The sequence below is a fragment of the Natrix helvetica genome (assembly GCF_964273705.1).
Source record: "Natrix helvetica genome assembly, chromosome: 1".
In the NCBI taxonomy this organism is placed as follows: Eukaryota; Metazoa; Chordata; class Lepidosauria; order Squamata; family Natricidae; genus Natrix; species Natrix helvetica.
Genome location: NC_138548.1, coordinates 97,154,237 through 97,172,129, shown reverse-complemented (window position 1 = coordinate 97,172,129; position 17,893 = coordinate 97,154,237). Strand labels below are relative to the sequence as shown.

At 47.8% G+C, this 17,893-nt stretch overlaps 1 protein-coding gene across 4 annotated transcripts in view; it reads left to right on the top strand.

The window, feature by feature from the left end:
- MPPED2 (metallophosphoesterase domain containing 2) overlaps positions 1-17,893 on the top strand; it is a 188,072-nt gene that overhangs the window by 157,829 nt on the left and 12,350 nt on the right. For all 4 annotated transcript variants that reach the window (XM_081949220.1, XM_081949222.1, XM_081949221.1 and 1 more), the window contains exon 5: positions 3,736-3,851. In XM_081949220.1, the coding sequence (XP_081805346.1) occupies positions 3,736-3,851 (116 nt within the window). The remainder of the gene's footprint in view (positions 1-3,735; positions 3,852-17,893) is intronic.

Here is a 17,893-nt window from a genome sequence, read left to right as displayed (position 1 = left end):
GGTAAAATGAGGACCCAAATTGCTGGGGGCAATATGCTAACTTTGTAAACCACTTAGAGAAGGCTGTAAAGCATTGTAAAGCAGTATATAAGTCTAAGTGCTATTGCTATATTGAAGAGTACTGGGCCTAAGATGGAAACTTGTGTTACTCCAGTGCTTACTTCTCTGCATGTAGATGTAATATCTTTAAGGACTGGTCATTGAGTACGGTTTGTCAGCCAGTTACAAATCTATCTGATGGTGATCTTAGAGATCCTCTCTCTACAGATGACTATTTTCTGTGTTTAACATTGTTTTCAGCTATAGTTTGACATCAGATCATGCACAAAATGTTTTGTCCATAATATTCAGCACATCTTACCATATTAAGAGGTTTTGCAGTGTTGTTATCAGATCAGAGCTGGAGATAAGAAATTATTCATGAACTGGGCAATAAAGCAAATATTTAATAGCTGCTAGAAAAAGTAGTCTTCTTCCAGTTGAGCTCAACTGATGATTTGATACAGTAGATATGTCCATGTAGGGTTTTTGGCAGTTATAAGATTCACAGTTGTCTTTTTCCAAAACATTCAGGATGCCTATACACAATGCTGAAACTGGATAAATTAGCTTTAGTACTTCAGGATATTACTAAAACCCTAGCAAAGTTTGCAGTAAAAATAAAATATCTGACTAGAGGCAACAAATGCTACTGTACCTGTTTTATATTTATGTTGATACAAAGGGATTTGATTGAAAGATCAAATCAAATCAAATCAAATTTTATTTGATTAGCCGCAACCCTCTCCCGAAGGACTCGGGGCGGCGTACAGTCAAAAAGATAAAATACACATAGGACACACATACATACGAAAAAACAAGGACAATTACATTTGTGCATGGAGGAGAGTAGACCTGCAAGTGAGAGACAATAAACACAGCTAAAAACACAGTTAAAACACAGTTTAAAATCCCCTAAATAAAATTGCTGAATTAAAAACCCCTCAGGAGCGTAACGAAGTTATGGTTGGGCCAGGCCAGATATTTGAAAAAGGTGGGTCTTGAGCTTAACACGGAAGGAGCGGAGGTCTGTAGTGGTCCTAATATCCAGGGGGAGGTCATTCCACAGGGCTGGGCCCGCCACAGAGAAGGCTCTGCTCCTAGGCGCCGCCCCATGACATTGTCTAGTGGACGGCACCTTGAGAAGTCCCTCTCTGTGCGAGCGAATAGGTCGTAGGGATGTATGGGGCAGAATACGGTCCCGGAGGTAACTAGGTCCTGAGCCATGGAGCGCTTTAAAGATCGTAATCAAAACCTTGAAACGCACTCGATAGACCACAGGAAGCCAGTGCAGCTCGCGCAGGTGTGGTGTCACGTGGGAGTACCTGGTGCTCCCCATAATCACCCGCGCGGCCGCATTCTGGACCAACTGTAGTCTCCGAGTGCATTTCAAGGGAAGCCCCATGTAGAGAGCGTTACAGTAGTCCAGGCGAGACGTCACCAGCGCATGGGTGACTGTGCGTAGAGCGTCCCGGTCCAATAGGGGGCGCAATTGGCGCACCAGGCGAACCTGATGGAACGCCCCCCTGGCCACAGCTGTCACATGTTCATCCATGGACAGCTTGGCATCCAGGAGGACGCCCAAATTGCGCGCCCGCTCCACGGGGGCAAGTTGAATGCCCCCAATGGCCAGAGATGGAATTATCTGGTTGAACCGGGGAGCCGGAACCCACAGCCACTCCGTCTTGGAAGGGTTGAGCCTGAGTCGGTTGTCATCCATCCAGACCCATACGGCTTCCACACACCGGGACATCACTTCGACGGCCTCGTTGGGGTGGTTCGGGGTGGAAATGTACAGCTGAGTATCATCAGCGTACAGGTGGTATCCCACCCCAAAACCACGGATGATCTCACCCAGCGGCTTCATGTATGTGTTGAACAGGAGTGGCGAGAGGACCGACCCCTGTGGCACCCCACAGATGAGGGGGCTTAGGGTCGACCTCTGCTCTCCTGCCAACACACGTTGCGTCCTGCCGGAGAGGTAGGAGCCGAACCACCGCAAGACGGTGCCCCGGATCCCCAACCCCTCCAGTCGGTGCAACAGGATACCATGGTCGATGGTATCAAAAGCCGCCGAGAGATCTAATAGGACCAGGATAGAGGAACAGCCCCTATCTCTGGCCCTCCAGAGATCGTCTACCAACGCGACCAAGGCCGTCTCAGTGCTGTGCCCAGGGCGAAAGCCGGACTGGCGCGGGTCTAGATAATCATTCTCCTCCAGATGTCGTGGAAACTGAGAAGCCACCACACTCTCCACAACCTTCGCCAAAAAGGGAAGGTTGGAGACAGGACGATAATTGACCAGCTCCATAGGGTCCAGGGAAGGCTTCTTGAGCAAGGGTCTCATCACCGCCTCTTTCAAGGCGGCCGGGAGAGACCCCTCACCCAACGAAGCGTTCACTAGGTCCAGGAGCCAGTCGCGTGTAACCTCCCAGGATGCCAGTACAAGCCAGGAGGGACACGGGTCCAACAAACATGTGGTAGGTCGCAGTCGCCCACGCAATCTGTCCAAATCCTCGATGACAACCAAGTCAAACTCCTCCCAAAAAGGTTTCTCAAGACTCGCCACTGGCGTCTCGACTGGGCCACTAATCTGCAGTTTCAACTTTTAAAATTATTAAAGTGAATTGAGCAGTCCAACTACTTAATTTGTGCCAATGCAGTTAAAGAAATTTTCAAGTATAGCGTCAAATTTTTTATATAAATTACAGGTCCTGTGTTAGGGTAAATATAAAGAAATGCAAGAAGTGGAAAATAGAGCTTCTAATACACTCTTGCAAATATACTTACAAAATATATTAATCTGCAAACAAGTTTGGTTACCTGAATTTCGGCACTGTATTTCCATTTTGACTGCTTGGCTAGCTGTTTCAAAGAATTATTTCTGTTAAGTGCATTCATGGAAGAGATCATCTCTCTCTTCTTTACCATCCAGATTGAAGTGTCTCCCATAATCATAGAGATGACCATCTTTCTTTTGCAATTAGCATGGACTAAAGTAGGGTGGTAAAAGGACACTGTGACTTAACTGACTTTTTTCAGCCCATTCAGTTATCTGCTTACCTAAAGCAACTCACAGAATTATTAAATGTAATAGTATCTTGGCAGATCAATTTGTTACATTAGAAGGTTAGATGTAAAGCAGGTTGATGATATCAAGTTTAAATTATTTGATCCATTGCCCTGGGATAAGAAATTGCAGTTAAAGAGACTTCCTTCACCCAGAAACATTTATAGCAAAACATTAACCCAGGACAATGGAGATTCTGCATTTATTTGTCAAAGATCTATTGCCTATCATTGCAATACCAAATCAAAACTCAAATGCCAAATATAAATTTAAGATAGACTTTCAATTACTCTAAGAATAACTTATGTATCAGTGCCTAATGGAAAAAAATTAATTACAATTTTTATTGTTAGAATTAATGTATTATGCTATAGCTTTTTAAAGAAAAACCTATGAGATAAAAAGAATATTTACATCCATCTTTTCCTTCCTTAGAGACTGACAGTCATATTGGATTAACATGATTATGGTTTAGATATCATTTGGTTATCAGAGGTTTTCTTCTACTCTTTATTTTTCATTCTGAATGAGGGCTAGCTAGAGACAATGTGCCTTGTTGTATAATTGTAAGACAGAGATAAATCCTTCTTCCATAGCGGCACTAATTTATTTTCTTTCCTTCATAGGACACCATGGTTTAATGGATGGGGTTTTAATCTACCCAGAGGTCAATCTTTGTTGGACAAGTGGAACCTTATTCCTGAAGGCATAGATATACTAATGACCCATGGGCCTCCTCTTGGTGAGTATCACAATTAAACTAAGATCACTCTCAGTGGGTATGCTTTAGCCCAGACGTTAATGGCATCCAGATAGATTGATATAAATTGATTGGCGCAAGGGCAAACGGGAGACAATAGATGATTTTTCAATTCTACTGTATGCAGTGGTATCATCAACTGGATTCTCTAAGTAAAACCTGATTCATGCATCAATTCCTTTTGCTGATTTGCAGTAACCTTCTGGAAGGAAATTAAATCTCCATTTTAAATAGCAATAGTACTTAGACTTATGCACCACTCCATAGTGCTTTGCATCCCTCTCTAAGCAGTTTACAGAGTCAGCAGATTGCCCCCAACAATCTGGATCCTCATTTTACTAATCTCAGAAGGATGGAAGGCTGAGCCAACCTTGAGTCAGTCAGGATCGAACTCCTGGCAATGGATTGAGTTACCCTGCAATACTGCATTCTAACCACTGTGCCACCATGGCTCTTGCAATGATATAGAAAATAACTTTTCCGAAAAACCTCACGTTTTAATAAAGTTTTGAATTCTTGCCCCCAATAGGATCTGTGAAAAGATGATAGTGATAAAAGGGAGCACATTAAAATCCATGTAGTCCAGGCACGCCATAGATTGCACTGCTGAGCCTTTCCTTTGGCACTGTTTATACATTATAGCAGTATGGAAATTGCTTTACTCTGGCATCCTCAAAGCCAGCATCAAAAGGCGGAGGTCAGTTATAGAAAAATTTCCAGGGCAATTGTCCAATTGGAATTGATAAGAACTATTCTGTCGGGTTGAAAGAAGCCAGATTTACTTCTGTGACCATTTAGGATATCAAAATGAGAGAAAAGTAGCTTCTAAGCAGAAACTGCAATGTATGAATGGCAGGTGTATCATCAGCTGACATTCCTACTCTTCTCTCCCACTTTCTACCCAAAATATTATTCCATTAACTGTGATTCTTTTCCCCCTCTTCCAAGCCATCACCAAACCCACTGACAGGCAGTCACTGCCCACCCTCCCAATTTGGCTTGTTTGCTTTCCTCTGCCTGCAAATGTTCATTCCACTGTCGAAAAGGGTGACTCTAAAGATGCTCCAATTATTGCACAATTGCTCTCATCCCTCACATCAGCAAGATTCTGCTTAAAGGGAATTACCAGATATCCAAGCCAGCTTCTGAAGGGGTCATAGTATCCAGGATCATATTGTAGATCTGCACTAGAACATGGGGGGTGAGGGAATTGTACAAATCAAAAGATAATTTACATATGCTTCACTGATTACAAGAAAGCCTTCAATTCTCCATAGTGATAGGGAGGAGCAACCAGGATTGGGTGTTGCTGTTGTCTTCTGCCTGGAGACTGAGCCAATCATCTTTTTTGATGACGCCCCTCTACTGGAACCTTCCCCAGTTTTTTTGGCTCAAGGGAATCTATGGATAACCCTACAAGACTTTGGGGTATGAGCACATCATGTCAAGTTGGTGCAATCACTGTACACAAATCAGGAAGCTGCTCTGCGCACATTGTATGGTGACACTAATTGGTTTAATACAGAGAAAGGAGTGAGACAAGGTTGTATTTTCTCCCCCTATTTATTCAACCTGTATGCTGAAATGATTATAAGAAAGCTATATCTTGAGAATCAAAAATCAGGGTAAATACACTGATAATACAACTCTCCTCTCAAAAACCAAAAACCAAAAAAAAAAAAAAGACCTGGAACATCTAATCAAGGAAAAAGGTTAGAACTTTGGTCTCTTTTTGAAAAAGACCAAGCTCATGACTACTGCAAGGAATGGAAACATCAAAAGAGAAATTTGACAATGAAGAGATTGAATGAATGGAAAAATTTCATAGGATTGCAGAGAGCTCAAAGCAGTGAATGCAGCCCAGAAATAAATATTGGGTTGCAATGGGTCACACAGCAATGATGAACATGAAGTAAGTATGAAAAAAAGCAAGAACATCAGCCTGGCAACCAGATGTAAATTAGTCTGCTCTTTGTGTCACATAACTATCTATGACTCTGAAAGTTGGACCTTAAAAAAGCAAGGTAGGAAGAAAATCAACTTGTTTGAGTTGTGGTGCTAGAGAAGGCTCCCGTGTATTCCTTGGGCAGCATTGGAGACTAACAAGCAAGTACTGGATCACATAACAGCTGAGTTGTCACTAGAAGGCAGTTGTCACTGTGCCTCAATTATTTTCACCATGTCATGCAGGGGAATTCACTGGAGAAAGCAATTATACTTGGAAGAGTTAGTAGTAAAAGGAAACCAGGCTGACAAAGAACACGATGGCTAGATGCCATCAAAGCTGACACCAGCCAGAGCGTAGAAAAACTCAAAGAACAGTGCAAGATCGGAAGATGTGGAGAGACCTGGCCTATAGAATCGCTGAGAGTCAAACATGATTGAATGCATAACATCATCATTGATTGCAAGTCATCAGGGTACTTCTATCCCATTGTGGCTATAATTACTACAGAGTTTTGAAAAAGGGAAATTTCAGCTAGTCCCTCTTTTTCAAACCAACCTATCTCACAGAGTAGTTGTATGGAAAAATGGGAGGAGGGAATGCTATATACAGGACCTTGAGCTCCAGAAGAAAACCCAGCGTATAAATTTAACAAACAAGCAAATTAGACTAGTTATGCCAAGGCTGTCAAACTCCCAGCCCCATGGACCGGATGTGTCATGCGCTGGCCATGCCTGGTTTAGCAAAGGAGGAAAAAGTCCCGATACATCATGTCACGCCACCATGACAACGTGAGTTTGACACCCCCTGAGTTTATCCAGTTCTCAGCAAACTGGATCGTAATTTGTGTTTGTAAGCATTATGCCAAAATTTGTAAAAATGTACACATGGGTTAGATTGTTAACCATAGAAATCAACTGAAAGTTTCACTGTATTGTAATGTAGAATTAACCAAATTTGACCCAGATAAAAACACCTCTGAAGTTGATTAAATAATATTAAGGAGGAATGTGTAGCCTCCATATTTGATTTAGCTCTTCCTTCTCTTAGCTCTTTCTTATTCCTTTAATCTTTATAAATGCAGAATATTAGACCTCAAACCTTTGCTATAATTGATGTCAGATTTATTGATTTTTTTCATTACCTATAGACCTTAATGGCTTTCTTTTTAATAGAAGTCAATTACTACTTTCCTTAGAGGCCAGTTAATATTCTCTTGTATTATAGTTTTACTTACACGGTTTCAAAACTAGGGAAATTATTGATAGAGCTTGTCCTTCTGGAAATGATAGTTATTTTCTTCAATAAATCTTTTCAGTACAATAAAAGTGCACAGAATTAAAAGAATAAGAAAAATAATAGAAAAAAATGAAATACCAAAAAGAATTATGACTTCTGCTTTTCCTTCTATCAAGTAATTGACATCTTAGAAGAGGACCTGGGGACTCCTTGGTGCTCTGAGCTTGGTTGTTTCCTTGAAGATGTTTTTTTTAATCCAACTAGGTATTATCATCAGTGGGAGTAAGCGTGGGATATGTTCTCTATTTATATACCGTAGCCTTCCCTATCAGTGTTGATAGGGGTGTGGTTTTATTCTTGGTAGTTCCTTAATTGGTTTTCTGCTTGATTGTTTGCCTAGTATTAATCCCTGATTATATAAATGCTGGTTGAATATATGTTCCTCTCTTTTTGTTTCCTTCTTAGCTTTTTTATTGTCTCTGTTGAATGGTACATAAATATACTTTATTTTTCCAGTAGAGTGGAGGGAGGGGTCACAGCAGGGTTAACACAGCCTGATTGGTCCATTTGACTGAGAGAAAACTTCTTAACCTTCGCCTTCTCCCGTTGGTTCCCAGTTTCCTCTCAGTCAAGGTCCAAGACACAGGTTTGGTTCCTAGTAGTAGAGTTTTAGTGGGTTTTATTAGTCAGTGTTAGTGTTGTTGGCACCTTGAATTTGGAGTTTTTTATTTAAAAAAATTTTTTTTTTTTTCTAATGGTCCGCCTTGCAGGGCTGTTGTTCGACTGCCCTCAGGAGGCTGAGATAGTCAGTGGGGGGGGGGCGCTTCCTCCCCCTCTCTTAAGGGATCGCTCCGGACTGGTGCCTGGGGTCTCGGGTGTGCCGGGCGATCCTACGTGCTTTAATTTGTCTTCTTAAAACTTTCCGGTGAGGCTCGCAGCGCGCTGGGGCTTTTCGGCGCGAAAGCGGCTTTTCGGCTTCTAATTTGAACCGCTAGCTTCCCGGGCCGGTTACAGCCCACGGCAGCAGCGCGGAATCGTTTTTCTTGGTTTGGAAGGCTCCTAGGGGCTTAGGAGCTCAGCGGTGATTTAGAGAGTGTTTTGGGAAAGCGAGCTTGCAGTTGCAGGCATTGGCAATAAGGGCGAGGTGAGCGGCCATTTTTAGGCGCGCTTTTGAAAGCACCGCCCAAAAGAAGCCGGCGGCCATTTTGAGTCACGTGTTTGGGGCTTGCAACACGGAGAGGCTGTAAAAAACGTGGCTGTGCTGTTTGCAACTTTACCGGAGGCCCGGAGCAGGCGATTCTCACCAGCTGAAGGGCAATTCCTACCAAAAACCTCGTTCTGGAGCACGTGAGTGGGGATGGCAGATAGAACTGAGTCCCAGCAGGCCGCGCCAGCTCAGGCAGGCGAAGATCAGGTTGAGCCCACTCCCCCAGTTAGGCCTCGGGTTTCTAGGCCTTCAGCTGAGGACAGGCCTTCGAGAGCTCTGCAAAGGGATGAGCTCAGGCGATCCAGGGCCATCGAGAAGGTCATTGAAAGGGCTGAGAAGAGACAGGCCAGGGATCCTAGGCCCAGATCCAGATCCCCACACGTGGCAGCTTCATGCCCTCCCCCACCGGTGGCTAGGGGGTTCAGCCCTTCCTCTTCCTCTTCCTCTGCTTCCCCATGCAGATCTGTTAGGAGTCAGGAGCGGGGGGCGCCTCGCTCTCCTTCTGCTTTCCCGGGGATTAGGGAAGAAGATAGGGGGGATCCATTGGAAGGTACCTCTGCAGGTCCAGTTAGGGGTAGGAGATCCAGCAGGGCCTATGTGGCACCAGACTATGATTCAGAAGAAGATGAGGAGGATCTCGAAAACCTCCCTGAGAATCTCAAAAGGCTTATTTCTGCAGCCATTTCTAGGGGCATTTCCCAAAGGGACAGACCTTACCACCACAGTCGAGTTACTCCCTTTAGTAGGTCCAGATCTAGGGCTTCTTCGCCTTCCCTCATGAGTGAGGTCTCCTCTAGGGGGGAGGCACGGAGGGACGATTGGGGGTTCTCTGAGGAGGAGGATGCGGCTCCTGAGCCGCCTCGCTCTTCCAATCTTTTCCTCCAGGCCATGTTCAAACCATTGCTTAAGAAGGCTAGGAGGACCACAAAGGTGGGCACGGGGGACCCCACGGTCCCACCGCCCACGGATCCGGACATGGTCATGTTCTCAGCGACGGCCACCAATAAGGAGGAGATTCCTGCCCCTCCTCTTTTCTTAGAGGTAGCTACTAGCCAATGGGCCCGTCCTTCTAACTTTTCCCCACCTGGCAGCAACGACCGTCGCGCCTACAACATGGAAAAGTCTTTTGTGCAGGCTATTCAGCTTCCAGTTATAGATCAGCCCATAGCAGCTTTAGTCTCCTCCTCTCCAGTAGTTTCGGGGGACGCGGCTGACAAACTTAAGGCAGAGGACAAGAGGGCGGAGCTCACTTTACGTAAAAATTTTAAAGCCTCAGCATGGGCGGTGCGGGCAGCGGCTGCTGCCTCGTACTTTAACCGTACTACGGTCATGTGGCTCCGCCGGCTCCAGGAGCGCATTCCGATCCAGGAGGAGCGCGCACACCAGGATTTGGCTAAAATAATGGCAGCGTGTCAGTATTCGGCTGATGCGACCCTAGACGCAGTTAGATTTGGTTCAAGTGCTTTGGCCACCTCTGTGGCCTCTCGTAGACTTTTGTGGCTCAGGAACTGGCAGATGGATTATAAAGCCAAGTGGGACCTAGTAGCTGCCCCTTTTGAGGGTCCAAATTTGTTCGGGGCTTCCTTAGACCCGATTTTGGTGGAAAACAAAGATAAAAAGAAAGTTATGCCCACATCCACCAAGAAGGCGGAGTCCCGTAGTCATCCCTATCGCAGGCCCCAGTTCAAGTCTTATGACAGGGATCAGGACCAGCGATACCAACCATACAGGCAGGACAGGTCATTTCATAGACAGAGTTTTCAGGACCGTTCTAGATATCAGCCGCAGTCCAAGCGGCCCTTTCGTGGGGGGGGCGGCCGCCCCTTCCGCAGAGGGAAATGACTCGAACCCGAGTCATCCCATCGGAGGCCGCCTGGCACTGTATGCGGACGAGTGGGATCGGATCACGTCAGACGGTTGGGTCAGGGCGACCGTTCGCCACGGCCTAAGGTTAGAATTCCTCTCCAAACCCCCAAGTTTTTTCAAAGTTTTTCCCCCGGCTCGGGACCCGAAGCGGCGTCATCTCATGGACCTCGCGGTCGCCCATCTTCTAGAAATCAGGGCAGTGGAGGTCGTTCCGGAGCCGGAGAGGGGTCTGGGCTACTACTCCCATCTGTTCGTAGTTCCAAAATCCTCGGGGGGTTGGAGGGCAATCCTCAACCTGAAACGCCTAAACCGCTACCTAGTATACAGGCGGTTCAAGATGGCGTCCCTGAAATCCATTCTGCAGGGCATTCGGAAGGGGGATTACATGGCCTCAGTAGATTTGACGGAGGCCTACCTCCACGTCCCCATCCTTCAGTCTCACCGGTGTTATCTCAGGTTCTCTCACCGGGGCAGGCATTACCAGTACCGGGCTCTCCCGTTTGGTCTGGCCTCAGCTCCGCGGACGTTCACCAAGGTCCTGGCAGCACTGGCGGCTTACCTGCGTTCCATTCCGGTGAGACTTCAGTGCTACTTGGACGACGTCCTCGTTCAGGCAGGGTCCCTCCCCAGGGCCAAGTCGGATCTTCGGCTGACGATCCGTTGGCTTCAGGCGTTGGGGTTTTCAGTGAACTTTCCCAAGAGCCACCTGTCCCCATCCAGGCAGATTCTACACCTAGGGACAGTGATAGACTCCGAGTCAGGGAGGGTCCGTCTGTCTCCAGAGCGCTTGTCCAGCCTTCGCCAGCTGGTCTCCTCTGTACAAAAAAGTCGGTCTGTTTCCATCCTGACCTTGTCTCAACTTCTGGGGAAGATGGTCTCTTGCATAGGGATAGTGCCCTGGGCCCGGCTCCACCTGCGACCTCTCCAGTGGGCCTTGATCCCGGTCCAGAGAAGGATGATGAGCAACTCCTTGCGTCCAGTTCCTCTACCGGTGGAGGTGAGACTCTCGTTTCGGTGGTGGTTGTCCCCAGCACTGCAACAGGGGGCTTGTTTTTGGGAGCCCGAGAGAGTCACAGTGACGACGGATGCCAGCCTCTTCGGCTGGGGGGCCGTGATGGACTCCGACATGACCCAGGGACGTTGGTCTGCCTCGGATCTCCGCCACAACATCAATTGGCTGGAGCTAAAAGCCGCGCGGCTTGCCCTAAGGACTTTTCGTCATCACCTGCGGGGGCGCCATGTCCTCCTGCTTACGGACAATGTGGCGACGAAGGCCCATGTCAATCGCCAGGGGGGCACCCACTCACGTTCTCTCTGGCGAGAGGCGCAGTCGTTGGGCTTGTGGGCGGAGAGACACTTGGCCTCCATAGTGGCGGAGCACATCTCAGGAGTGTCCAATCTTCAGGCGGATTGGCTGAGTCGCACAACCCTAGACGATGGCGAGTGGCAACTGGGCCCGGAGTTGTTTCGGAAGATATGCAGCAGGTTCGGCACACCTCGGGTGGATCTGTTCGCCTCCCCCGACAACGCTCAGCTGCCCCGGTTCTTTACCCGGTTCCAGTCTCCGTCGGCGGAAGGAGCGGATGCTCTCAGGAGCCGATGGCCCCCGGGTCTCCTTTATGCCTTTCCTCCCCTTCCCCTCGTTCCCCGTACGATAGGGAAGATAGTCACAGAGAGGGCTCTCGTTATTCTGTTAGCACCATACTGGCCGAGGAGACCCTGGTTCGCGGACCTGGTCCAGCTGTCGGTAGCAGACCCCTGGAGGATTCCCCCGGGGGAGGTCGTTCTGAGTCAGGGGGCTTTACATCACCCAGGGCCTCAGTGGCTCCATCTGACCGCCTGGCTCTTGAACGGAGGATCCTGAGGGGGCAGAGACTTTCGTCAGGAGTCATAGCCACCTTAGAGGCGTCTAGGAGGCCGTCCACGGTTAGAATTTACAATGCCACATGGAAAGCGTTTGCGAAGTGGTGCATTCCTTTGGGGTTGGATCCTTCTAGGGCTACCGTCCCAAACGTGTTGGAGTTCCTCCAGAAGGGGTTGGAGGATGGCTTGTCGCATAATACGCTCCGGCGTCAAGTGGCGGCTTTGGCCACCATTCTGGGGGGGGAGGGTTCCCCCGTCCTTTCCCGGTCTCCACTGATTAAGCGTTTTCTGAAGGGGGCGGCTAACATCCGTCCGCCTCCGGTTCATAGGTTTCCAACCTGGGATCTGACCCTGGTTCTCCAGGCTCTGACGAGCTCCCCGTTCGAACCACTTAGGACGGTACACATGCGTCTGCTTACCCTTAAGGTGGTGTTTTTAGTGGCCATTACATCGGCCAGGCGCATTTCAGAGTTGGGGGCCCTTTCTTCACGCAGTGACCTGTGTGTAATACACCAGGACAGGGTGGTCCTTCGCTTGGATCCTTCGTTCATTCCGAAGGTGAATTCACAGTTTCACAGGGCCCAGGAGGTCGTGCTCCCGAATTTTTGTCCCAATCCCTCGAGAGAGCGGGAGTTGGTGTGGCATAAGCTGGACGTTCGCCGGGCTGTTCGCATTTACCTAAAGCGAACTGAGGGCATTAGGAGGACGGAAGCGTTATTTGTTTCCTTTCGTCCAGGCTCGTTAGGATGTAAGGTGTCTTCTTCCACCATCGGACGATGGATTAGGTTGGCCATAGTTGAGGCTTACGGGGCTTCTGGGAAGACTCCCCCATCGGGGATCACTGCGCACTCCACCCGCAGTGCGGCTACTTCGGCGGCTTGGGCCACCAGGGCACCTTTCGAGGATATTTGTAGGGCGGCGGCCTGGGCTTCCCCCACACCTTTTATTAGACACTATCGTTTGGATACTTATGCCTCGGCTGAGGCATCCTTTGGCCGGAGGGTCCTTCAGAGGGTGGTGGCCGATTCTTCACCTGGGACCCAGTCGGCCCGCCCGGGGACGTAGCGTGGGTATGTCCCTGCTGTGACCCCTCCCTCCACTCTACTGGAAAAAGAACGTTGGTCTTACCTGAACGTTTTTTTCTGGAGTAGTGGAGGGAGGGGTCACATTTCCCGCCCTAGTTAGTTAGTTAGACAGGGTCCGGGAGGTGTAGAATCGGGAGGCCCCGGGGGGGCTTGTTCTTGTTTGTGTTTGACTTGCAGTTGTTGGCCGTGACATCGCGGAAACTGGGAACCAACGGGAGAAGGCGAAGGTTAAGAAGTTTTCTCTCAGTCAAATGGACCAATCAGGCTGTGTTAACCCTGCTGTGACCCCTCCCTCCACTACTCCAGAAAAAAACGTTCAGGTAAGACCAACGTTCTTTCTCTGTGTCTTTTGAAACCTAATTTCTCTCAATGCCAAGCTTTACGTGCATGTGTGGTATGCTGGAAACTGGAAGAGCAGTTCCTCGGCACGCATACATGCCCCAGGAAACTGAGCTTCCAGTTTCTGGTGTGCATACATATGCAAAGACCAGCTGGCCGGCGCACACGTGCGCACTGGAAACTCAGCTTCCTGGCATGCGCACCAAGTAGCTGCTCTTCCGGTTTCCGGTGCTCTCCCATGTGAGAAGACCAACTGGCATGTGCACACCGGAAGAGCAAGAGGTGACGGCTGGCGTGCCCAGAGAGATGGCTCTGTGTGTCATCATGGGTCTAAGATGTTTTTGATTGAGTTTGTCCATATGTTGTAAGATTAAGGAGTTTTCATTATGTGTTCTTACTGCTGGTAAGTATTAATGGATGCATTCTGTTAGTCTTCTGCCTACCTTTCTTACATAGTGACTATTCCAGGTTACAATAGAGAGACCTCTGTTGTTGTTTTTCTTGGGCTACTGGGTCTTTTGGCTTACTTAAAATGTTTTGGAGGACTTTAGTTGGTTTGCATACCATGGTAATGCCATGTAATTGTAATCGTCTGTTGATTGTTACTGAGATGTTTTGATAGTTATCCTTTACATAGCTTGTTTTGGTTGTGCTGTAGTAAGGTCAAGCACTTTCTGATAAAGTTGTGTTGATACCTATTTTGTTGAAAGTTGTTGTATAGACAGTCTGTTTCCTTTTTCTGATGTTCTGGTTGCTTCAGCTTAACAATTTTATGTACTCATCTGAATAATGTTCTTACGCAATATAGCACTTGTTGGAGAATGGGCTGTTTTTCAATAGACTTGTGTTTTGTGTTATTATCATTTCTTCTGCTGATAAGGATAGCTAGGCAAGGTAGTGTGGTGTCCCCCCCCTCCTTCACTTGTGAATTTTATTTCTTTGAAGATGCTGATAGTTTCATGTGTCTTTATTGTTTCTTTATTATGATGCTGAAGGTGTTATCTACTGTACATACTGGACCTGGTTCAGTGATTTTGGTTATGTGAGTGGAAGTGCTGTAGTTTCTAGATGCTGCAATACACTCTTTGTTATGAGTCCTGAGAGTGGACCTCATGAATGTTGATACATTTGTCACCAAGCTGAAAGTAGCTGGTGAAGGCAAAGATTAATGAGGTCCAAGATTCTGTATGTTTTGATCTTAGAGTATTTGGCTAGGTCAGGTGTGTTGCATAATACTGCTGCCATGGATTCTTTCATTAGTTCTGAATCTACAGCGGTAAGAATGCTGTGACATCGAATGAACCATAATTTCATTTTTGGTTTTTAAATATTTGATTTTTCTGGAAGCATTATAGTGGGGAGTTAATAAAATATTCACTCCTTTCTATCAAATATCCAAGTTGTTTTGTAAGTTCTGTAACCTATGTTGAAGTTCATGGCAATGATACAATTGGAGTAAGAGATATGTTGGCCTTGTATATTTTGGGATAACTATAGAAGCACGGCAGGATAGGTTCACTGATTTTCATCTACCCCCATTCTTCTTTAGTTATTTGATATTTCATGGTTAGATTATTTAGGGTTATCTTGATCATATCATGCAGTTTCTGTATTCCGTTAGTATTTTTTCGGATGTAGGTTTTTTTGTCTTCCAGTAATACTTTGGCTTTTTGTATGTATTGTGTTCTGCCCATGATAACCTGTATATTGTATTCTGTCCATGATAACTTTGGTTCGTCCTTTTTTGCTGGGAACTTGGTTTGGTCTTTCTTTCAGTTTTTGGGAGCTGCTCTACCTTCTGCTTTGAGTTGATTCTACTTTGATGTTCTTCTGGTGTGTGGCATGATTGTCTTGCCTTATGTTTTGGGTCTCTGAGGCAAGTCCTGTGTTTTTAAACAATGCTTCTAAAGCGGCAAAGAATTCATAGTGCCCAAAACAGCCTGTTTCACATTCAGAGGAGAACATATGAAATTCTGTACTTTGAACATTTCAGTGTGAAATGTTTGTACAGCCATTATGCACATAATTAATCGCAATACGTATCTGATGAGAAACAGTAAAGAAGAAAGTTAAACCAAGAAATTTCAGTTTTAATTGCTGTATTTAAATAAGCGATCAATTGCAAGTCACCCAAAGTTCTACCAATGAATCCTTTTATATCAAATAATACAGTATCTTTATTATTTATTTATTTATTTATTTATTTGGATTTATAAACCGCCCCCTCTCCCAAAAAGGGACTCGGGGCGGTATACAGTCAATAAAACACAGATAAAATACATAAATAACAATATAAATAATATATAAACAATTAAATATTGAGCATTTGGGTAGAGGAGGTGAGACTGTACAAAGAAATAAATATAGTATGAAAGCCCTAAAACATCCCAATTAAAATACCCAAACCCAATTAAAATATATCCCCGGGAGGTAAGACTAAGAGTGTGCCAGGCCAGCTAATTGAAACAGGTGAGTCTTTAGTTTTTGACGGAAGGAACGGAGGTCAGTGGTGGTTCTGATGTCGGGGGGGAGGTCATTCCAGAGGGTTGGGCCCATCACAGAGAAGGACCTACTCCTAGGTGTCGCCCGCTGGCATTGCCTGGTGGACGGCACCAGGAGGAGTCCCTCCCTGTGAGAGCAGATTGGTCGTAGGGACGTGTGTGGTAGGATGCGATCCTGCAGATAACTAGGTCCTATGCCATGGAGCGCTTTAAAGATAGTAATCAATACCTTGAAACGCACCCGAAAGGCCACAGGCAGCCAGTGCAGCTCGCGCAGGAGGGGTGTTACGCGGGAGTATCGTGCACTCCCCATGATGGCCCGCGCGGCTGCATTCTGGACTAGCTGTAGTCTCCGGATGCGTCCCAAGGGGAGCCCCATGTAGAGGGCATTGCAGTAGTCCAGGCGAGACGTCACCAGCGCGTGAGTGACCGTGCGTAGGGCACTCCGGTAGGGGGCGCAATTGGCGCACCAGGCGAACCTGGTGGAATGCCCCCCTTGCCACAGCTGCCACATGGTCATCCATTGACAGCCGGGCATCAAGGAGGACGCCCAAATTGTGCGCCCGTTCCACAGGGGACAGTTGTTCGCCCCCTATGGCCAGCGATGGTATCAGCTGGCTGAACCGAGGTGCCGGTAGCCACAGCCACTCAGTCTTGGAGGGGTTGAGTTTGAGTCTGTTGTCCCCCATCCAGACCCCGACGGCTTCCAAACACCGGGACATCACTTCGACAGCCTCGTTGAGGTGGTTTGGGGTTGAAATGTACAGCTGAGTATCATCAGCGTACAGATGGTACTCAACCCCAAAGCCACGGATGATCTCACCCAGCGGCTTCACATATGCATTGAACAGGAGAGGCGAGAGGACCGACCCCTGTGGCACCCCACAAGTGAGTGGCCTCAGGGTCGACCTCTGCCCCCCTGTCAACACACATTGCTTCCGGTCGGAGAGGTAGGAGCCGAACCACCGCAAGACGGTACCTCCGACTCCCATCCCCTCCAACCGGCGCAATAGGATACCATGGTCGATGGTATCAAAAGCCGCCGAGAGGTCTAATAGGACCAGGATAGAGGAACAACCTCTATCTCTGGCCCTCCAGAGATCATCGACCAACGCGACCAAGGCTGTTTCTGTGCTGTGCCCGGGTCGGAAGCCGGACTGGCGTGAGTCTAGATAATCGGATTCGTCCAGGTGTCGCGGAAACTGCTGCGCCACCACATTCTCAACAACCTTCGCCAAAAAGGGAAGGTTGGAGACTGGACGATGATTAGCTAGCTCCGTTGGGTCGAGCGAAGGCCTCTTGAGCAAGGGTCTCACCACCGCCTCTTTCAAGGCGGTTGGTAAGTATCCCTCACCCAATGAGGCGTTCACCAGGCCCAGAAGCCAGCCTCGTGTCACCTCCCAGGCTGCCAGTACCAGCCAGGAGGGACACGGGTCCATTCAACATGTAGTGGGTCGCAGCCTTCCACGCAACCTGTCCAAATCCTCGGGGGCAACAGAGTCAAACTCCTCCCAGAATGGTCTCTCAAAATTCGCTGCTGACGGCTCATCCGGTCCACTGACGGGGGTCCATCCACTCCGGATCTGAGCGATTTTGTCCTGCAGATATTCCCCAAACTCCTCTGCTCTTCCCTGTAAGGGTGCCTCCCGTGTCCCCTGCAATAAAAGGGAGCGGGTCACCCGAAACAGGGCGGCAGGGCGGTTATCCGCGGACGCAATAAGGGCGGCAGTGAACCAAGGAGCCCGGGTGGATCGATGCCGCCGGAGAGGTTGCAAAGGCGCAACCCGGTCCAAGGCCCCAGCCGTCGCCCTATTCCAGGCAGTCACTAGGTCCTCTGACCGGGAGCGGGACAGGGCTACAGGTATTGGCCCAAGCTCCGTCTGGAATCTATCCGGTTCCATCAGGAGCCTGGGGCGGTACCAGCTTGCAGAGTCTGGTTCCGCCTCCTCGCGGTGGGGGATAGCGCCAGGGAAGTCCAG